General features: G+C 44.8%; 1 protein-coding gene across 2 annotated transcripts; it reads right to left on the bottom strand.

Annotated features, from left to right (window-relative positions):
- Window positions 1–1,924: 1,924 nt before the first annotated feature.
- TMPRSS3 (transmembrane serine protease 3) lies at window positions 1,925–20,587 on the bottom strand. Of its 2 annotated transcripts, XM_066177538.1 has the most exons (13): window positions 20,570–20,587; window positions 19,118–19,262; window positions 17,460–17,570; window positions 16,446–16,562; window positions 14,894–15,017; window positions 13,746–13,871; window positions 13,000–13,043; window positions 11,561–11,726; window positions 8,659–8,828; window positions 7,252–7,347; window positions 5,978–6,120; window positions 4,684–4,836; window positions 1,925–1,945 (listed from the first exon to the last, which is right to left on the bottom strand). In XM_066177538.1, exons 1-13 carry the CDS (start codon window positions 20,585–20,587, stop codon window positions 1,925–1,927), a joined length of 1,434 nt encoding a protein of 477 aa, XP_066033635.1. The 2 variants fall into 2 exon arrangements, with proteins under 2 accessions (XP_066033635.1, XP_066033637.1); XM_066177540.1 differs by lacking the exons at window positions 19,118–19,262; window positions 20,570–20,587 and adding an exon at window positions 17,702–17,789.
- Between the last annotated feature and the right edge of the window lie 1,934 nt (window positions 20,588–22,521).

The raw sequence follows: 22,521 nt of genomic DNA, 5'->3' as shown, positions 1-22,521 counted from the left end.
CTTTTACGTGGCAAGGGGGTTGCAGCTGGGTGACATAAGGTCCCTTCCAAACTAAACCACTCCATGATTCTATGATTCTATGTCCTGCCTGTGCATCATTAAGACATCACAACAAGGGGTCTAACAGAAATCAGAAGGAAGATTGAAGGAAGATTTGCAGGCTCACTGGGCTGGGTCTACCCATAAGTTGCTGTCATTGATCTGGAGGTCATTGTGGCTTCTGGTTGGGAAGATTTCAGTAGCTTTCCACATTTTACACTGGATTTCTCTTTAATACAAAAGCAGACCACAATGGATACTTATCATACAGCCTTTTTATAGAAACAGAAGAGTTCAAAAGGAATTTTCAGGGGTCCTTTCAGAAATGTGAAATAACAACACTGTCAGCTCCAAGAGCAGCACCCTCATCTCCAGACTGCTGATAATACAAAATATCAGCCATGTTGGGCTGTGAAAATGTCATGATAACAAGCAATGAACATTAAAACTCTTCTGAAAATGTCTCAGCTACACAAGGGTTCAACATATTTTGTTAAAGTTCTGTCATGCTTCTGTCAGTTGAAATTAATTCCAGTTTGCAATAATGATTCCATCTTTTTTTTAACATGCAGGCTTGGGAAGTGCTGTTTCCATTGCGCTGCAGTTTCTTCAGTCAGGGTGAAAGTTTTTGGTGCAGTGTCCTGTGATATCAAGGTTTGTGTCCACACAACAAAGTGGAAGTCGACAGTTCATGTGGGTTTGCTGTTTTCTCTCGAATTTGACCTGATAAGTTGCAGCAAAAATTAAGTTCTGATTCTGCCGGCGCTTTCTTGCAGCAGCGATGATGCAAATACTGATTTAGAAGCACAGACTGCATCCAAAACCACATCTCAAGCAGATCACCAGCACCTGATCAGATGATAAGATCAATTTTGGCAGGTACTGGAAAGCTCTGACAATAATATCCATTATTCAGCCCACGCCATCCCCGGCAATCAATTCTAAAATTGACAGCTTTCACCCTGGGGTTTTTACAAAGGCTAAGTGTCAAACAATCAGGCATTTTTCAGCCTAAAAATAGCTGAGACTGTTGTATTAAAATGGAAATCAGGAAACCACAGCAGCATTTCAGATATTTTGTCCTTTGTCTGGCTGGCATCAGTCCATCCACACTCTGATGTCACCAAGATGCACAAAGAGTGTGGGATCTGTACTGTCCCATTAGCAGAGAAAAGGGGGGAAAGCAGGGCATAAAGAAGCTCCTCTTCCATTTTTCAGTAATCTCAGATTTTTCCAGCCAAGTTACAACCCGTTGCTCATTTCAGAGATATTTACTGCAGGAAAACACCTAAGAATTTGATTTTTAGGAACTTTGTTCACAGCGACATGATTATATATTTGAACTCAGAGATTATTTTTTCCAAGAGTTGAACATACTTGTCAAAAGTGCCAACCTTCTGCTTCCTGCTTGCTTTTGGATTCAAAGTAAACTGCTGCTGCCTATGCAACAGAGCATGGATCTCTTGTAGACCTATATGAATACTTTCAGGAAAAAAAGGTATTTTTGTAGTCTGGTTCTTGGAAGGTAAGTATTAAAATAACAGTGGGCAACCTGACTTAGAGTTGTTCTAGCCTTTTTCTGCAAAACTTCATCGTGACAGCATTCAGGCTTATCAGTCTTAGCTTTTTTTCTCCATGTAAAATTTGTAGCTGACAGTAAACACACATGCTGATCATCCATCACCCATCTGCTTCTTCCACCGAAAACAGACTGAACGTGCAACAGTTTGCATCAAGTGCAGTTGCCAGTAGCAAAAGGAAACAGTAAAAGGTGCTCTGTGAAGGCCCAGAGCTCAGAGCAGGTGACCAGAAGAATGGACCGGGTCCTTCTGCAGGGCTGGAGTGTGATGTGGGTTTTCAGGAGCCCAGAGCACGGCCACTCTCCTCAGGTCTGCAGTTCTTCTCTCTGGGGGAAAAAAAACACATTTATGCATCTGTTGCAAATGCTGGTGTGGCCACCTGTTGAACTCTGAAAGGGTTTTCCCATTGCACTCAGGTCACCAAGGGAACTGAGGGGCTGCTGGAGCAGTCATAGAAACATGGAATGGCTTGGGTTGGAAAAGACCTGTGCTGTGGGCAGAAACACCTTCCACTATCACAGGTTGCTCCAAGCCCCAATGTCCAACCTGACCTTGGACACTGCCAGGGATCCAGGAGCAGCCACAGCTTCTCTGGGAAACCTGTGCCAGGTCCTACCACTCTCGCAGGGAAGAATTACTTCCTAACATCTGATTTAAATCAACTTTCTGTTGGTTTGAAGCCAATCCCCCTTGCCCTGTCACTCCAGGCCCTTGTCAATAGATTCTCTCCATCTTTTTCCTGCAGGCTCCCTCAGGCACTGGAAGGCTGCAATTAGGTCACCCCAAAGCTTCTCTGCTCCAGTCTGATGTGGGCTATGCCCCAGTACAGCACTGCCAGGTACAAGCCATCCCCTTGGCCCCACCTCCAAAGGCACAGTAGTTCTACTTTCTTTAGGTTTGCTTCAGAGTCCATTAAAACGTGTCCATGTTTCCATGCTGCACCTGAAAATCCTTTCTAAGGGGATAAACTGAGGAATTAATGCTTACATCTGAAGGATTTCCCTCTGAAAAATTCCAGTATTTTAGCATTTGGCTCAAGAAAGATTTTGCTGTACTTTTTTTGTCCCTTGATCACTTTATCATGGAGACCTGCGATTTCATGTGATACGAGCTCTTCATCTGCAATGTTTGTATATGCAAATAAATCACAATGATATATTCAGGGGGAAGAAAATCAAGTCACATTACTTGAAATCAAGTAATATTACAGGTCTTGAAGTTTCAGAAATATCCTGTTTTCCTGTTTTCTTTGAGTGACAGATAGGCTTGTGATGGCTTAAATCTTCATGTGCAATATAAGTTGTGAAAACAGCGTGTGTCATACAGCATTCAGACGTGGGCCGAGCTGAAATTGCACACATCACCTTATTTCGGGCATTTGCTAGTCTGTGAAAGTTTGATATTGGCAGTTTGGTTTGAGGAGGAAGTCTCACATATTTCACAAATGAGATGGCGGCAGGGGTGGTTTCAGCACATGCCTTCATTGCTGGATTGCTGGTGCTGGAATGGCATCATTTCTCTCCTTGCATTTTCTCAATCCAGCATGCTGGATGTTGGAACAGCAGCTCTGCCTGCGAGGGCAAGGCTGGAGCACAATGGGGTTTAGGGCTGGCCTTGCCACAAAAACAAGAAAATCACAACCAAAAGCCTGTGCAGAGCTCTCTGTCTGTGTCTGCGTGTCCAGAATTCTCCAAGGGCAGTGGAGGAAGGTTCTCATGCCTTGCACTTGCCCTTTCTAGTGTCACTTGAGGTGTCTTAGTGCACTTGGCTCCACCTGAGCCTTTGCAGGGTACCTGAGCCATCCCCATGGCAATGGATGGTGGATGCAATCCAGGACGAGCCGCAGATCCTTGCCTTCTGCAGGAACACTTGTGAGCCAGCCAGGACAGCCTGAGATCTCTGAAATGGCTCTGGGTGACCCTGCTTAGGCAGTGGAGCCCTGCCTGGGAGTCCCACCTGGAGCAGACTGCCTGTCTGTGCTCAGCTGACTGAACCCAGCACCTCTCTGGGTGTCAGTGTCAGTGACAGTCACACCTCAGTGTCAGCACTAGAGAGGTCTCCTGTGACTGGGCCACCCTTGGGTCAGGTGAAGGTGGCTGCAGTGTCCCCTCACTTCCCTGTCTCTGCTCTCCTCCCTTTCTAGCCAACAGGGTGTTCCCTCTGCAATTTCCTTGGCTCACTTGGCTTCCACTCCCCAGGCTTCTCTGTAGCAGCCCCACGGCTCCAGATCAAGTCACAGAATCACAGAATGTAAAGGGTTGGACGGCAGCTCTAAGATCAGCTCATCCCAACCTCTCCTGCCATGGGCAGGGACACCTCCCACTCTCCCAGGCTGCTCCAGGCCATACCCAGCCTTGCTTTGAGCGCTGCCAAGGGAGGGGGCAGCCACAACCTCCCTGGACAGCCTGTGCCAAGGCCTCACCACCCTCACAGTAAAGAATTTCTTCTTGTCTAATCTAAATTTCCCCTTTCAGTTTGTACCCAGCACTCCTTGTCCTGTCGCTACAGCTCCTGACAGAGTCCTTCTCCATCTTCCCTGTGGCCCCTTCAAGCTCTGGAAGGTGCTCTGAGCTCTCCACACAACCTTCTCTTCTCCAGGCTGAACAGGCACAACTTTCTCAGCCTGTCTTCTTTGTGGAGGTGCTCCAGTCCTCTAAACCAACTTTGTGTCCCTTCTTGGGACTTGTTCCAACACTTCCATGTCCTTCCTGTATTGGGGGCATCAGACCTGTACACAGTGGAGTCCCCTAGGATCTCTTTCCTCGACCCCCATCCCCTGACTCAGGCCCTCCACACCTCCCTGCTCCCTGTCCTGCTCCAGTCCCCCTCCCCTGTGATTCCCACCCCTATGGATGTGCTGTCCTCTCCTCTCTACCCCTGTGGGGTGCCCTCAAACCCCTCACTAAACCCCTGCACCCTGCTCTGCCTGAGGGCCTGTCCTGATCCCCAAAAACCCCCTGGAATTTCAGGTGTCCAGACAACACAGCTCAGCTCTGACAAATATGGCCTAAGACAGGAGGAGCAAAGGGACAGCCAGAGGTGGAGGAACAGGGCAAACCCAGACCTCCATCTGCTCGTGGATCCAGTCCAGGAAGGAAGTGATTCGGCTGTAGACGCCCGGCTTGTTCTTCTCTGCACAGCCCACTCCGAAGCTGGTGGTCCCCACCAGCTTCCAGATGCTCATATCTTCACATGCTAAAGGCCCCCCACTATCTCCCTGAGAGGAAAAAAGAATTGAAACAAATGTCAGTGTCCCCGAAAAGGAGGGCAATATCTGTTTGTGGAGATAGGAGGAGAGACATTAGTCTACTAATTCAAAATCTCTTGTTTCTGCTCTGTTCTGGGTCCTGGGAAAAGCACATTACAGGAGGATTTGGAGACTTTTGAGACATGTATGAGACCATATTTTTCTTGCGCTGGCTCCTGGCTATTGAGCTGAGCTAAGCCCAAGGTTGCAACACCAAGCTCACGTCTGACCTCCTTCCCTGCCTGCTCCTGCCTGCTTTTCCAGCCCTTCCCAGACACTGCAGTTTCAACTCAATGGACTCACATCTAAGTACTGAAAACTCCCCAGTTCTTTTTTGCTGGGGCAATTACCTGCCCTACGAGAATCAGAGCCAGCACAACAGCTGGAAAAAAGGGAATTGGGAGCAAGCCTGTCCCACAGGTGAGCAGGGCACCTCCTGTCACGTGGAACTGTGTGCTGAGCACGCTGCCTTTGGGCAGGTCTCCCAGGCAGAGCTGGTGCCAAGGGCCTTTTTGGGGAGTGTTGTGTGCAAAAAGGGGATGAAATTCAGATCTAGGTGCCCACTGCCGTTGCTTCTTTTTGTCCCACGTGTGATTGGGATGGAGCAAATCTGGAGACATGAAGTTCACAGAATCATAGGAAGGTTTGGGTTGGAAGGGACATTGAAGTCTGTGTAGATCCAAGCCCCCTGCTTGCAACAGGGACATCTTCCCCTAGGAATTCCTCCCCAGCCCTATCTGGCTGCTTTTCACCATGGGCTGTCTGCACCTTGCAGGTCTCTGCTCTCAGTGCAGGGAAGTGCAATTCAGTGCAGTGCAGAGATCACAGCCAAGGCAGAGAAAGGATGGCACCGTGCTGCAGCACATGCAGCAAAATATGTCTTAAGCAATTTTGGCTTCAGAAGTATCAGATAAGGTCCAGAGATGAAGTATAAAAAGGAAATTGTAACGTGTGAATGCACACGGTCAGTGGTTGATAATCGTGGTAAGCAGAATAAATGGCACAAACCCAAATGTTTGCCCAAGAAAAGCCTGGGAGTGCCTTCTGATAACTTATCACTCATGTTTTTCCATTTCCAATGAGTACAGTTGCAGTTTGGAAACTTCCATACCTGGCAGGTGTCCACCCCTCCCTTTAGGAAACCAGCACAAAGCATTGAAGAAGTTATGATCCCACCATAGACATCCCTGTGATTGCAAATTGCATTGGAAATCAGAGGGACACCTGCATAATTCATGGTGTCGGATGTGTCACCTGTTAAAAAAAAAACCAGAAAAAACCAGAAAAACCTTCCTGTCCTTGAAAATAATCTCCATTTATAAACAGAGAATGTTTTATACACAAAGAATTGGCAAGGAAGAATGAAAGAAAGGTGGTTCAATGACAAGACAAAAGTAAGGCAACTTGGTATCTCATCACTTACAGAACACAGCAATTGTCCACTCTGTAGAGATGTGGATTATTACAGGGTTTAAAATAACAATAAAATCTGGACATTGTGTGTTTCCACTACAAAGTAGGCAATTAATGACGCTAACGAACTAAAAAACTTGTTGAACATTGTGTTCAGTACTGGTGCCAAAACCTCTTCTGAATTTATCACCTGTTCTGTTAGTCAACAAATCATCTGATTTACTTTGTAAATATTTATTTTATTTCATTCAGAACCTGAATGGATCCTTTCTACAAATGGGAGTATTTGCACACTGCCTATTGTCAGTTTAGGGCTGTTTTTTTTTTTTTTTTAATGTGGCAAACCTTGCTTTCATTTTCTCCCCACCTTTGGCTGTTATCTGTGGGTCAGGTAACGTTCTGTTCTTGTTCTCTCAACAACAGGAGCACATTCAGGGACATGAATGAAGAGTGATAAATAACAATTGCCTGACAATTCACCCATTTTCACGTGAAGGTGGTTCAGTTTATATTATTGATTAACATCACCCATGAGTCATCGTAAAAAAGAAAAAAAAAATCCTTTTTCTCTTTGATGTTGTTTTATCCAATTTCTACATCACCCAACCTGCTTTAAAATACACACATGCTTTCTCTAAAAAACCCTGGATGGTTAATTCTTGCATTCATCCTGTGCTTCCTATGCTTGGACTTCTAAAGGGCACAGCCTGTTTACTGAGGCTGAGTACAACCCTGGGAACATTTTATATGTGTACTTTTCAACTGTTTTGGAAGATACCCATCCATTGCTTGTGATAAGAGTTTGCACAGTGCTTTTGCAGTTCAGTTTGTGCATAAAATTTAGTAATATGTCTTCTTTCCCCCTCCAGATACTCCAGAAAATTTAGTGTTAAACAGTGCCCCGACCAAATGTATTTACTGTATGTAAGATGCGTGCATGTAGTGAAATCATCAGCAGACAATTTAAAATACCTCCTTCCACAGTCGCTCCCCATCCTGATACCCAACACATTTTCCCTGCTGGGAAATGTTCACCAAAATTGGGCAGACAGATCGGTTCAATGTGACCTATTACAAAAAATAAATCAAAATTTAGCAAAAAAAGTTTATATACCTCAGAAAAATCTTGAAGATTTGGCTTGCAGTGAACTTGTGATGAACACCACCCACTCCCCACAGAAATAGCCTGGCAGTTTTCTGCAGGTTGCCTTGTGGAAAACACTGAGGGTTTGAGACAACACCCACGGCAGCCCCAATGAGTTTTGAGTATGAAGCAACACAAGGAGGTGTCAGCAGGTCAATAAATTCAAGAATGAGCAAACAAGACATGCAGCTGAAGGGCAGATCAGAGGCCCCGGGGCTGCTGGGGTGAGACAAGGAGCTGGGTGTCCCTGAGAGGGCAAAAAGATTCTTGGAGGGTTCTTTGCTTCCCTCCCATCAGCTCACAGAGTTTTGGTGCCTCTGTGCTCTGGGACACGGAATTTCATGGGATTAAATCAGAGCTTGATGCTTGCAGGGACAAATGGGTGCTGAGAAGAGGGAGGGAAAATACAAAATATAACTGGGCATTTCCCAGTGGTTCTGTTCTCCACAGGGAAGTGACCCCAGCTCAAGGCATCAAGCCCCCAGTGTGGAGCACAGTGGGCTTGTGCTCAGGTGCAGAGCCATTATTGTTCCTTACAGCTTCCCAAAGCTACTCATGAGCAGAAGAAATCTGCAGTAGCTGAGAGACAAAACAGAACAAAATCAAACTCAATTTTCATTAAAAGTGAAATTTTAAGCCATTACAAGAGAATTGATTTAGGAAACAAATGCCTAGATGTGTCACTGAGTGCCAGCTCCCCTTTGCAGTCAGCTCACAGTGATTAGGAGGTATTGGCAGGTGGGCATTTCAATTCCTACAATATTATTACATATTATTTCAACTCATTGTATCAACTACAGGTAGCATCCTATCAAGAAAATAAATGCAGTTTTAATTTAATTCATCATTATAGTCATATTCCCTTCTCTTCTCTTTGAAATTCAAGCTTGATTTTCAGCTTTGGACACTTCTGAATCCCCCAATACTCACAGAAAGGACATGATAAAAATCTCTGTGACCTCCAAGCAGAATGAGGCAGGGTGTTTATTTTAGATAGGAAGAATATTTAGAAAGAATAAAGTTAATGTTTGCCTATTAATAAAGGCCTGCAGTAAATCAATACCAGAGTGGACTGGGAACATTTTGCAGCACGTTGTTGATGTCCATGCCTGGATATGGAGTACAGAGGAGGTGCTCGCACTGAGGCTGGGGAGTTTCTGGTGATGTTGTGTGGACAGGGGTGTTCTAGCTGGGAAGGTGAGAAAGCCAAGTGAAAACTCACAGAGATAAATTACCATTGAGAGCAAGAGGTGCTGCCAGTTTCATCAGTGCTATGTCATTCCCCATTGTCTTGGGTTTGTAATTCCGATGGTAAATGATTTTTTCCACTGAGTGAGGGTGAACCTGGGTGTCCTGCTTAGTCACAAAACCGACTTGAACACTCCATGAGCTCGGCAAGTACAGGCTGGAACAAAGAGGTAGAAGAGAGGGTCAAACCTCCAGGAACACCCTCAGGTTTTTCCAATTGTCCCCTAAGCTTCTGGACCTCATAAATGTCTGCAGGCATATTACTTCAGTCTGCTGTACTGGCTTACCTCCCTGTTAATAATGGCTATGTTTTGCATCGGCTTTTTAAAAATGTAACAGGGGTGACTAATCTTAGTATGACACTGGGTCACTGGTACATTATCAGTGCAATTACACATATCTTACTACAAATGTGTGAGAGTTTTTCATCAGCCCAGCTGTCTGTGCTCTTATGAGACCTCACAGCTGCTGCCTGGCACACCTGCACTCAGCCAGACCTCAGCAGCACTTGTGGCCAGGCATTTTCAAGAAGAAGCTTCCCCTCAGGAAGGTATTTCTGGCCCAGTTAATGAGCTGGCATGTCCTTCAGCCTCCAGCACATGAGCAGCTCCTCTCCTTTTGGCCTCACTCCTCTGGGAAAAGGCTCCAGGGATGTGGGTTGTGTTGTCTGCTCCCATCCCCATCACCCTTCAAACACACCACAACCACCTGGGTTGGAGGGGACAAAGTCAAGGACAAAGGTTCTAAAATGCTGAATTCCTAAGTTAGTATTTTTATGGCAACACAGGACTCTAAATAGGAACCAGGAGTGGGGTTTGTCTGTCCCATCTCTTCTCTCTACTGGATATAAAAGCATCCTACAAGAACTTACTCACAAGAAGGCATCCATGTTGTAGGTGCTTAAAACTGGTCAGACAAATCCAATTTGAGCTGTCTAAGAGTCTTTGGTGAAAGTGGTTTAGAGTTTGTAAGAGCATGAAAAGCTTGTGCACTATTAGCATCAGACAAGACCGCAAAACCAGACAGCTTATTATAAATTTGTTTATAATTACACAAAGGAGAAGAGATTAAATAACTATTTAGCATCTATTTACAGCTCAACGACCTCTTCAACTGCATAAAAAGGAGCAGTGAGTAAGTGGCAAAGGGCACAAAGCACAGTACAAATGACTAATAATCACTGATTGATCTTGTCAACTTGAAGAGAATCTTGGAATTTATTTTGGAGCTCCAGTGGATCGGAGAAGCCAAATACAAATTCTGTACATGCAGTTTACAGAAATTTTAGGTTGGGATACCTAAAATCTAGCTCTTAAACTTTGTTATAAGATGATTTCCGAAGGAGCTGGGAGTGGCCAGAACATCTGGAAACTGAGGCCCTGGGTTTGGGCCACTTCTTGGGGAAGCTTTTTTTCAACAAAGATTCATGCAAAAAGAGAGAGGAATTGCTTAAATGTTATGATGCCTTTTGGGGACTACCTAAAAACAGAGGCCAGACAAAATTAAGGAAATAAAAAGCAGTTATATTTATTGAAGGGCCTTCAGGTACATTTCAGGCAGATGAAGCCTCCCCAGGGGCTACACCCAAAATGGATGGTGGGTCACAGATTTTCATACTTTAATAAGTTTGGTCCATTTGCACATTTGGGGTTAATCTCCCCGTAACAGTTTCAGGTAATGAAGTTGTTTACCCCAAGTTTGCTCCTCCCCAACTCCCTTTTGTTTACATTTCTCAAGGCCTGAGGCAGTGAGGCATCCTTGATTCCCAGGCCTGGAGAGGGACTGTGTTGTCTGACCAAAATGGGAATGGAGTATGGAGTTTAGAACTATACACTAAAGCATTGCAGGATTAAAAATACGTGAAGAACATAAAAGCTGAGACCCGAGGGCACCAGTCACGGATGAGGCAGCATGCCCTGCAGGACATTGCTAAGAGGGGCGGTGTGGAGTCCCTGCAGCCCCTTGACAATAATATCTAGGACAGACCATAGTTACCTGCCCAGCCTGAGAGAGAGAACTTCCCAATGGTGCTCTGTACATGATGGTTCGCCCTGGTTTCCCCCCTCTCTAATGCCCCTGGCCCTTTGGTTTCTCCTTTCCTCTGTGTCTCCATTGGTTTTGGGACCCCAGTGACCAGCCCTGCTTTCCCTACAGGACACTGACCTTACCTGCCCTTTGTTCTGCCCCTGTACCTCAAGGACATTGGCTGCTGAACCTCATAATTAAGCCTGAGACTGGTGTGGGCCTGATATTTCTGGGTCTGAGAGATTTTAGCCTATTAGAAGCCCCTAACTTTTTCCCAAGGAAAAATTTCTCAAGAAAGCTTCTTCTCAAAACAATCTTGGCAAACAACTCTCCTTTCTCAAAACAATCTTTCTCCAGGTGGTGTTTTGGTGTTTGTCTGATTTAACCAGTGGGATTAGAGAGGTGTCGTTCCTATTCACCAAGCATGTTAAGTCTGTATCGGAACACCTTATGAAAGGTAAGAATTACCTTTTAAGTATGAGTAAGAATTACTTATAGGTAATCATTACCTATAAGTAAGAATATAGACAATAAAGCTTTTTCTATGCTCTTTGCCTTCAGAAATATTTGGACTCTTTCATCTTTTTTTGGTGTCCCACAGCGACAGACTGGCACATGTTCATCCCTTTTTGCTCTGGATTTCCCTTTGGCCCCTGGAAATAAACCTGCCTGGAATTGATCTGGTGTCAAGGCCTTCTACCTCTCCTAGCTGAGCCAGCCACGGGGCGTGTGTGGATGTTTGAGCTTGAGTGCTCTGCCCAAGTTTCCCCAAGCGGACTTTCCGCTGGAGAGGCTTATTGGGGTCTAGGCTCCAGCTCCACTCCTAAATAACACAACGCCACACGGGGGGATTTGGGCACTCACTCGTAGACGCAGTGGGCAGCCGTGAGGATCCAGCTGGGGGTGATGACGGATCCCCCGCACAGGTGGTGGCCCTGGAACTGCAGGCTGACCTGCCAGGGCCACTGCCGGGGCGACGACGCGTTGCCGCCCACGATGCGTGGCCTGTAGCTGGCCCGGGTCCCACACGCTGCCGGGAAGAAAAGTTTAGAGTTTTTGATGGTTTAAATCATAACCAATTTATGCAGCGCTATCACATCTGCCAACTCCTGCCTCCCAAATTTAGTGCAGTGGTTGGAGCGTCTCCTAGAATTATTTTTTAACTCCTTTTCCCGCTGTGCGATAGGATTAGGAGAAAAGCAGAGCGGGCTGAAACTTAAAAGGCATAATGATAGTTTGTTTATTAACAAACACCAAAAGAAGAGCATGAAAATCAAAATGAAACCTTCAAAACACTTCTCCCTCCCCACAAATTGTTCACTTTCCCACTAACAACACAAAGGGACAAAATCCTGTAACTCTTGGTCACTTTAACACCCATAAAATAGTCTTCCATCGGTTCATTTAGAGAGAGAAGTCTCTTTTAGTCTGCCATGGAATTTCCCCACTGAAAACACAGAACAGTTTTCTTGTGGGTTTTAATTCTCACAAAAAACAGCCGACCAGGAACCTGCTCTTGTGAAGTCCCTCTCATTGGCAGCTTCCCCCAAGCTGCATATGGATCATGGACACAACTGGGGTGTGTTTCCAGAGAGGAAACACAGCCCTGGTTTGGATCACATTCAGCCCCTCTTCTCCCAGCCTTGCTGAGGGTGGGAGGTCTCTGCAGCTGGAGCATCCCCGCCCCAACCCCATGGCCACATCCCAGGGGTTTCTCCTCCTCCTTCCCATCCCTGCAGGTCACTCATGGTCTTGTGGCTGTAGGGTCTGTGTGTCTCCCTTCCCTGCAGGTGCAGTGCTCAGCTGAGCTGTAAAATCCCCCTGCTCTTCCCTCCTTCATCCTCAGAGTCCCACACAGGCAGGCTCAAGCATCTCCTCTCCCCTCCCCTCATGGTGATTTTGCTGTTGTATTTTGATTTTTCGTATCCCAGTCTGAAAACCAGGTGGCATGGAGAGGTACGGGATGAAAATTCAATTAAGGCAGAATTTCCCGTTTCTTGCCAAGATGCCAAGGACTTGGAATTACAGTGTGAGTCCATGGACTCAACACATGGTCCTTGAATATACACTTCCTACTGACATTCTCACTGAAATGCTCCTGCTATCTGATGCTTCCCATCTGCCCTCAGCCTATTTTCACTTTCTGAAATATTTCAAATTTTTCATAAAAAATTTAATTTGTCTCTGGTGTGATAAACTGATAATATAATATGCCCTGAGTACCCCGTTGCTCCCAACTCTTGCCATGCAGTGGATAAAGAAGGATAGTTTCTGCTTTTATTTTCACTTTTTCTGATTCTTACCCAAACACTTTAAGATGATCACATTGCCAGAAGTGCACTCCTCCCTGAGAGGAGAAGACAGTGCAGCATTAGTCCCAATTTACAAATGCCTTGGGTTTTTTTCAATATTATATCATTTTCCTGTGCACATAAATACAAGTAACTCATATATTGAAAGAGGTACAAAGGAATGAACTCATCCAGTCTAATCAGGACTTTTAACTGAGACACTGAAGTCAGGAGCTTGGCCACCATCAGGAGGCTACAGACCATCTGCTGCCCTGCTGAAGAGGGATTCAGTCTTCCATGAGGGAAGGCTCATCAGCAGCTCTGAAGTCTCCTTGGATCCATTGCTCCCTTCTCACTGGAAGGTAACTAAGAAAAACCTGCATCCATCAGGAGGAATAAATGGACCATAAAGGGCTCATAAGCCCACTGAGAAACATGTAAGGATCTGCAAACTGAAACAAACTGCTTCATAATGGAAAAACAGAAGTGCCTGCTGCCTATCCATTTGCAAAAACGGCATCATGGGACAAACAGTCATTTCAAACAGGTCATTTGAAAGCCTTTGTTGATTCTAATGGGTCTTGGAACAGACTCTTATTTCATATTCCAGCAAGACTGCTGCTGAACCTCAGTGTAGCATGTGTAACACCACCAAACCCTGACAAAGTACTACATGCCTGAAAAAACAGCAGCAATCCCAAACTATCAATAATTCCCCCTCTGTTGATCGCTCTCTTCCTGAAGCAGATGAGGCATACCTGAGGTTGGTGGCATTGTGCATGGATGTCACTTGATCAGCTGAGAACCAGTGGCTGAGGGACACGAAGTGTCTTTGGAACTGTTTTTCAACTGCAGCCACGGGCAGGTAACCCGAACTGACATAACTGCAAATAAATCATAAACACAGCTTCTCCAGACAGCATGGCAGCAATCTGCTTAAATAATTCACCAGATCTGCTAATGGAAACCACAATAATCAGATTCTGGCATTTGATAAAAGTAATTCTATCCTTCCCCTACGCTCCTCGCCACGTGCATGTAATTTTGAAATAATCATGTGTGGAAGCCACACATGCTGAGATACATTTAACTGGCAGAGAAAGTAAATTTTAATTGTAATATTACAATGAAGCTTTTCATTGTAAGTGGTTGGCACATTTCCTGAGACACTAACAAGCTCATTGTTTCCTTTTTCTAGAGTTATGTTTTGCAGCAGGGAGGATGAATAATTTTAAATTTTTTTCTTCTCTTCTTTGTTGAAGAATTGAGATGTATTTTATCCTAAAAGCAATAAGAATTCATTCAAAGAAGCTTTTTACTGCTAGCTATAACAGAAATCACAGTGATGCCATGGGAGAAAATAAGAGAGCATCATGCCAAATCACAACTTCAAAACTTTTTTCAATTTTGTGAAAGTTTGTGAAAGAAATGGTGCGTTTTCAGGAATGGGATCAATCCAGCAAGAACTGCCTTGCCATGTTCTTCTCTAATTATGAGGTGGACCTTAAATCCTATCACATGTCATGACATGAATTGTGTATTCAATTTACCTAAAGGGGAAGTAAAAGAAGTGGAAAATGCTCGTATGTTTTTAGTGCCTCTCTGAAAGAGGCACTAGAGTGACAAATAGGATTTGGGCGCCTGCATCACACAGAGAAGATTTAGCCAAGCCATTATATTTAGCCCTCATGCAGGATTTATAGCAGTAATAAAGGTATTTTCCATATATAAGTACTCAGAACTATTTTCCACATCATCTCACATCTCCTTAATCATATCCCTCACAAAGGTGGATTGTTAAGTCACTTTTAAGGCACAAACTAACACAGGGTTTCATTGGAAAGACTGAAAGCCTCAGAGTTTGTTCAAAATACCAAGTAAAGCTGCTGGCAGTTGGTGTCCATACCTTGAGAAGCCCAGGTGTTTGCAGGTTGTGTTCCCATACTCTGCCCTCCAATCGTCGGAGCAGACTGTTCGCCAGGACCCAAAGGTGAACACTTGCAGCACTGCCCTCTTCCCACTCAGCCTGACTTTGAGATTCAGGACAAGAGAAGCCTCAGTGAGTTGTGAGGATGAACATCAGGCACACAACAGGCACCCCTGGCACCACTGTGGTGTCTGTGTTTTCTGGCTCACTGAGTTTTTTGTCTTTTCCATCATTTGGATTCTTTGACGGATTTTTTCTGTGCTTTTTTTTCTCCCTCCCATTAGAGAAGGGAACTAAGGTACTCTGACTAGGGGAAAAAAAAATCTTTGCTCATGGGAATGTCAACTGTAATACAGCTGGTGGAAGCTGCCTGGCCCTCCAGTGACCTTTAAGCAAGTCTTGCTGATTGCAGTGAGTTGGAGCTGCAGATGCTTGGCCCTGAGGAAACCCATGGTCAGGGAAAGGGGTGGAAGGTGGTGGGCACCTCCTGAGTCAGAGAGGTGGATACACTTGTGCCCAGCTCTCCTGGACCTGGGAAAGGGCACATCTGTGTGGTGTTTCCAGAGAGAAGAGAGGCCATGCTGAACAGGGCTTTCCCACACATGCCCACAATTCCAGTGTTGTGGAATTGCAAAGGAAGACAGGAAAAGCAGAGATATTGCCGCTGGCTCCACAGAAGCCTCAAGCCTCCCTGGGGAAAACTCTCCAAATGCTGAACTCTCCAAATTGTGCAAAACTCTCTAAATTGTGCAAAACTCTCTAAATTTTGCAGGGTTAGTTGGGGCCAAAGCCTTGTGTTTCTTGTCATTCCTCCTATTGCACAGATGGAAAGCTGTCCTGCCTCCTTTACCTCTAGGCCTAGGAGTCAGGATTACAAGTCCACTGAGCTGAAACCCAGTCATTCTGTTTATTAATATTAGAGTCCTTTCCCTCCAGTGGCTGTGAACACCACCTTCCATAGCACAGGACAGGGAAGTACCACTTAAAACATCCCTGTGATTCCCAAAAACTACTACAGAGAGAAATTCAGAAAGAAGTTCTACATTTCACATGGGAAGCAGCAAACTCTGCAGCACTGAATGCACAAAAGGCTGATTTCTCCCATTCCCACATCCTTTATAATCCTTATTATCCTAAGATAATACCAGGCTTTTGCAATCTTCAAAACTGACACAGCACAACAGTGTGCCGGTGAATACAGAGCCCTGTGTTTACACACCATAAGGCAGTGGGGTTACACCTTGCAAGCAGAGAAAATGTCAAAAAGCATCTGAGCTTCTAATGGAGAAAATTATCAAAAATGGCAGTAACAAAATTCAGCAATCATCACGTTTATCTAAAAAGCAGTTTGACATTTCATAAACTGTAAATCAGTACCTCAGAGGGATTGTTCCTCTGAAGTGGTAATTTAGATATTCCATTGGTCTCTGCCTTTCCTGTCTCGCCCAAACTCTTTACAACAAGCATTCCTTGATAGCTTGCCAATTCTACAGGAGGAGGTGGGAGAGATTTATAATCAAAATTAAATTACCACATCTGTACTCATCCTCCCCTTCTTTACAGTTGAAGACACCATTGCACCTGGCTGATTTCTGGATACACTTAAAGGATGATCGACAGCGAAACTTCCCAATGCAGTTGTACTGGACTAAAAGGAATGAAAGAACATAGGGCAAAGAAAACACACTTGGATTTCAATTGAACACTGCTGCATTCCATTATCTGTCCAGATTTCAGTCTTGCTGAGGGAAAGCCACCTCCTGTCCTCCAGGAACCTTTGAAATACAACCTGGAGGTTGATACGTGGTGCTGCTAAAACTCATTTATTAGTAATGACTCGTGGGAGGAGTCAGTCTTGCCGTGTGTGCTGACTCCTTCCCAGCTCCCTCTGCACAGTTTAAGTTTCACTCCAGGGTGAGTTCCTGCCTGGTGCCTCAGACCCTGAGCAGCAAATTAGGGAGACCCCTGAAAAACACACCCAGTGCTTCCTCTTCCCAAAGGGATGCCGCAACCTCCCACAAGCTGATCCCTATTCCAGGTGTGGAGACTCATCAACATATTTGACCCCTGGACCCAGGCAGGTCACACTTCCCAGCCACAACTAAACTCATTCTGCATTTCCTTTTCCTTTGTAGAAGTTGTTTTTTGATAGGGAAAGTTCTTTAATTCTTTGAAAGCAGACTTAGAGAAGTGTATTACAAGAAAAAAAATATGGTGTGGGCTACCCCCAGGGTTTCTTTTTTTACCCCCAGTTTCTAAACTCAGATCATTGCTCAAGGGGAGCTGACAAAATTTTACGAGAGAAAGGTTTCCTGAAGCTCCAGGTTCCCCAGTGTTGTAAATATTACATCAATCTTCTCAGGAGTGCCAGACCTATTTCATCCCTACATGTAAATAAAATTGAAAGCCATCACATCAGCAAGATTTTTTACTTCCCCAAACAAGCCACAGCAGCAGTTCAATTCCATTCTCAGTAAAAGGCTCATGAAAAATTAAGGATTTGAGTGGTTAAGTGAGAACTTAATGAATAACTAAGGGTACTCACCACCCAGGCCAATGGCAACTGCTAGGATTACTGCAAGGAATAAACCACAGATATATGGGAAGTATTTTAGGGAGACAAGAGCATGGCACATTGAAGGTGGTTCAATATCTCCTGAGATACAGAAAACAGAGAGAAAGCTTCTGTGAGGTTAAACCAGCTGAGTTTGCAATAAGAAAGATTTATCTAACATTAAAACAGATGTCATCAATAACTCCTGGATATACTTTATGAGCTGACCTCACCTGAAGGGATTTGGATTTGCTCTTTCAGGGAATGAGAAAGTTCCAAGTGCATTGGGGCTGCTGCTGCTCTCAGACATCCCTCGAGCATTTGCCTTGGGAGGGTCTGAATTGTGCCCCTGCAGAGCAACGTCAGCTCCAAATTTCCATTTTCATGGGCTACATCGCACTGGGAGCTCCTCAAGCATATGAGTACCTCTGCTGAAAACTTGAGTTCTGGGATAAAAATGAAATTCAGACCTATTCTGTCTGTGTAATCAAACCTGTGTGCAGCTCATAAATAGAAGTTCAAGACAAGATGGAGGAAAGTCACTGGTCCCTTTGGACTTAGACGCAAGGTTCACTGAATATTACCTAAAGCTAAATTTGCAAAAAAAGCGGGAGCCTCTGACTGGTCTCAAAAACTGTGAAAAAGTGGTCTATTCAAAGTTTTGCTATAAAGGCAAGAAGAGAACTGAGTGGTGGGGTCGAGGCTGAGTCTTGAGTTTTCAAGTACGAAAAGATGCATCTAAAGTTAAAATATACATTAGCAGTTACTGCTGAATACATCTCATGAGCTGGACCCGTTTACCAACCGCTGACCTCCAGAGCTGACCTCTACCTAGTGGTACTGCCAGTCTGGAAGACAACAAGAGATCCTGCTGAAAATAATGAGTGGTTCACTTGTCTCAAATGTATTCTGATATACAAAGGGCAAACTGCGGGGAAATAGCAAACACAGCTGGGTCACGGGTGCACACAGGAACTGGCAGGACCTTGTCTTTCACTTTAGTTCATACAGCTCTCCAGTTCCCCATTCCTCAGGCTTCATAATTGAGATTGGCAGATACAATCAGTCAAGGATAATGAGTGTCTCCAAGGGTTTATAAACTCTCCAGTAAATCCCAGCTTCCTCAGTCTCTCAGAAGCAGCTGAATAACTGGTTTTGGCAATGGAGTTGGTGTGTGGTATGCCAAAAATCTTAGACAGCTGTAGCAGCTAATGGACTAGAAAATTAAATTGCTCTATTTTCACTCAGCTCAGCCTGTCTCTGCTGGAACCCGTGGTTATTTTGAAACCTATGGGAATCAACAAACAGACAAGCTAATCCTCCAAGCCTGCTGCATTGTATATTCAGGTTTTTTAATGGACCAATTTCCAGGCTGGCAAAATTTCAAACAAACCGTTCAAAAATGTGTCTGAAAAGTGTGGGGGGAAACATTTGCTCGTGTGTGGGTAATCTGGCTGTGAAAAATGCTCAAGTGTGCAAGCCAACACAAGATGTCATCACATCCCTGAGCTTACAAAGCTCACACCTGGGGGAGGGAGGTCGTGTTTCCTACTCCTTGCTGTGATTGCTTGCTCTGAGTAGGCAAGCACAGTCTGGCCCACAGTGGCCACAGGGGTTGCCAAGGTCAAAGGGCTGTGGATTGTCCCTACCAGATCCATCTGCACTCGGGTCCACCCTTGCTTGTGGTATGAAGAAAAACCTTTTGAAGGTAAACTGAATTTGTGGTACTGGTGGTTCATCTTCTGTGACGGAGATGATTTCAAGACTTCCAGTCGTGGGATTTGTCTCTTGAACCTGACTCAACAGGAGAGGAAAAAAAAAAAGAAAAAAAAGAAAAAAGAAAGGAAATAATCATTAGGATGTTGTCATGGAGTCACAGAATGGTTTGGGTTGGAAGGGATCCTAAAGATCATCTTGTTTCACCCTCTGACATGGACAGGGGCACCTTTCACTTCCCCAGGTCGCTCCAAGCCCCAGTGTCCAACCTGGCCTTGGACAATTCCAGGGATCCAGGGGCAACCACAGCTTCTCTGGGCACCCTGAGCCAGGGCCTCACCACTCTCACAGTGAAGAATTTCTTCCTAACATCTCATCTAAACATTCTTGTAGCCCCCTTTGGGTACTAGCAGGCCACAACAAGGTCTCTTTGGAGCCTTCTGCAGGATGAACACCAACTCTTTCAGCCTTTCCTCATAGCAGAGGTGCTCCAGACCTCTGAGCATCTTTCTGGCCTCCTCTGGACCCACTCCAGCAAGCTCCATGTCCTTCCTGTGCTGGGAACCTCAGAGCTGGACACAGTACATTGTTATGTACTTAATTTTCATGAGAGAAGCACTTATAATTAATTTACCAGCAAACTACTGAGGTTAATTTTTGTTCAGATTTGTCTAAGCACTGGAGCTACTTTTAATAACTCTCACTGGGGGTGTGAATCCATCCCCTGCACTATAATTGCCATAGAAAACAAGAGAAAGACTAAAATGCATAGGACAGCAGCACAGCACCTGGCAGGATCCTCATTCAGGGGAATTTTACTTCAGTAAATTTTTGATACTTACTTCGTAGGGGAAAAAAAACTAAAGTTAGCTACACTAGAATTTGGGGAAAATAGATACGAAACGCTAATTTCTGACTCTGGTTCTGCACAATGGCAAAAGGAATCAGATTTTTAAACTCAGAGTGGTGTGAAATAGTCCAGGTTTGTTAAAGACAGTGGAGCTGCTAAGCTGTAAAAGCAGCATATTTGCAGACTCAGTCCCAGAAAATGCTTACAGCGACACATTTTAGGCAAAGAATGCATGTTTTATCTGTGACATTCTATCTATAATGGAATATACCCTGGAGTGTTTCTTCACCTTTCAGCAATGATGTTTATGCTCTTCCATTTGGTAAAATTTCACCCGCGTTTCAATGAACATAAATCAAACTTTGTAGAGAATCTGCCAGCATGATTGTTAAATATTAAAACCAAAAAGCCTTCCAGCTGATGCATAATTTGCCCATCAGGAAACAAAACAGCATTGTGAACTAAATTGCATGCAAGCCAAATGTTGAAATTCGCTTATTCAGGGGCTATCACACGCTCCCAAAGCTTCACTCACCTCTTCCTGAGAAGTCATAGCTAAAAGCAAAACTGTTTTCCTGCTTCATTATCAAAAGCAGCCCAAAGGAAGCCCGGAGTTTGCTGAGCCCTCTGCTCGGGGCCGTTGCGGCCGTTTCCAGCCGGCCGTTGTAACCCAACCTGGACTGGGGTATCGGGTGGCCCCGGATGGCATGGCTACGGAAAGGGGGAGATAAAAATTCACCACGCTGTTTAATTAGCCTAAGAACACCAAGCAACACTGTGGGATTTGCAAAACCTTCCCCGTAGCTCCTTAGCAAAGGAGCCCCACTGTTGCAACCTTGGTCACTGAGAATTTTTGACTTTCTGTGCTGGCAGGCATTGACCCCCAAGAAAACACTTCATTCCACCTGAGGCCATGGAAGAGGCTTCCAAAATTGAGTGACAGCACTGGGATTATGGGTGTGTAGTTTGTGTAGTTTGAATAGAAGTGTGTAACATCACATGGTGGAAAACTTAAAGGTTTTAGAATATAGTAACACCTATAAAAAGCAAGATGGAGGTTTTAGGGCATAGGCTGAGTCCTTCTTTTTCACCTTCTTCTTCATGGGTCTGGGTGGTATCTTGTAATTGGGTAGAAAATTCCTCATTGAGGGCCGTGGGTGTTTGGTTATTGGGTTAAAAGTCAGAATAATTTAGGTGTCCTTTCTTAATTGGATAGTTTATCCTTAAAAGGCCTTGTAGAGAGAGAGATGGGGGATATTTTTAGTTTGTTAGCTAGAAGTGCTGTAGAACTCACGGTTTGTGAGACTGTAACATAGATAAGAATTAATAAACATCTGAGTCCAAACAAGAAATACTGTCTGGCTCATTTAATCCTGACTCTGGCAAAAAGAAGAGAAAAGCAACGCCCCACGAATGCCACATGAGCGTTTGCCCATCCTCTGTCTGAGCCAAGGGCTCTGAACACCAAGAGCTGTGGGTGGCAGAGTGCAGCAGCCCCAGGGCTCCATCTCCTCAGCACTCAGAGCTCACAGACTCACCTTGCTCTTCCTTTGCTTGGTTTGGCTTTTGCCATGTGCCTGCAGGGGATTTTTGAAAAAGCAGTGTCTTGTGTTGCTGAAGGATCAACTCAGATGTACTCCGGGATTTAGAAAATGGAAATGTACATTCAGTGGCAAGGAATGCGTAAGAGCAGTAATAATTTGGCTAGGTTGTTTTCAGTTACAAGGGAGGCTCCTGCAGAGGGAAGGGTGGAGGGAAGAAGGAGAAGGAAGGGTGATGCAAAAAAGTCACAGGAGTGTAAGTGGAACAAGGCTCCTGAGAAGCCAGGGAGGAAATGAAAGTTTTCCGTTATAAAACCCTTGTCCCCGGAATATGGCTGAGATGAGAGAAGCTCTCCAGCCCCATTTCTCTGCACAATGGAGACTGGCAGTTCCAAAGGAGAGGACACCACATCATGAACCTGTTAACTTAAGCCATGACATCAAGAATCCTCAATCATCTCCTGTGTCACTCTTTCAGCAGCCTTCCCTGGAAATGGGGACACTCTCCCCACCAGGCTTCAGATTGTTCTGATGGTTCTCCAGATGGCTGGAGAACCAGCTCAAGCTGGCCAGGTGTCCCAAGGGGAACTTCAGCCAAAGTGGGGAAAACATGAGGGCTCATTTCAGGTGACCAGGGGATATATCCTCTTTCATTTTTTTTTCTGCTTATTACTCTTATTAGAAGGAAATTTAACATGGATGTAATTTCTAGACAAAGTTTTTTCAGGCCTGACAAAAAATCTCCTGCTGGATGGTGTGACTGGAAACTTTTCTTTAAGAGGCTCCATAAATCTGTCAATTTTTCTTCCTGTCTTGAATCAGGATCTTGTTCCAAAAATTGTGTCCTGCCTAGAAAAGGTGATCCTTTCAGTCCACAGGGTGAGGTGCTGTGTCCTCCAGAGGGAACACTGATAGAAACAACCATCTCCAACCAATTCACCCACTC

Source organism: Chamaea fasciata, unplaced genomic scaffold (assembly GCF_029207755.1).
Source record: "Chamaea fasciata isolate MVZ Bird 193981 ecotype frontalis unplaced genomic scaffold, bChaFas1.0.hap1 SCAF_2, whole genome shotgun sequence".
NCBI classification, from domain to species: domain Eukaryota; kingdom Metazoa; phylum Chordata; class Aves; order Passeriformes; family Sylviidae; genus Chamaea; species Chamaea fasciata.
The sequence above is the reverse complement of the archived record's forward strand: the minus strand, read 5'-3'. Positions and strand labels throughout refer to the sequence as shown.

Bases quoted from the DNA above. Each gene is read 5' to 3' on its own strand.
- TMPRSS3 (XM_066177538.1), bottom strand. The intron at 17,571-19,117 runs GTAGGGACAATC...TCTGTATCTCAG, and splicing joins CCCGAGTGCAGATGGATCTG to GAGATATTGAACCACCTTCA. The intron at 13,872-14,893 runs GTATGGACACCA...ATTTATTTGCAG, and splicing joins AAACACCTGGGCTTCTCAAG to TTATGTCAGTTCGGGTTACC.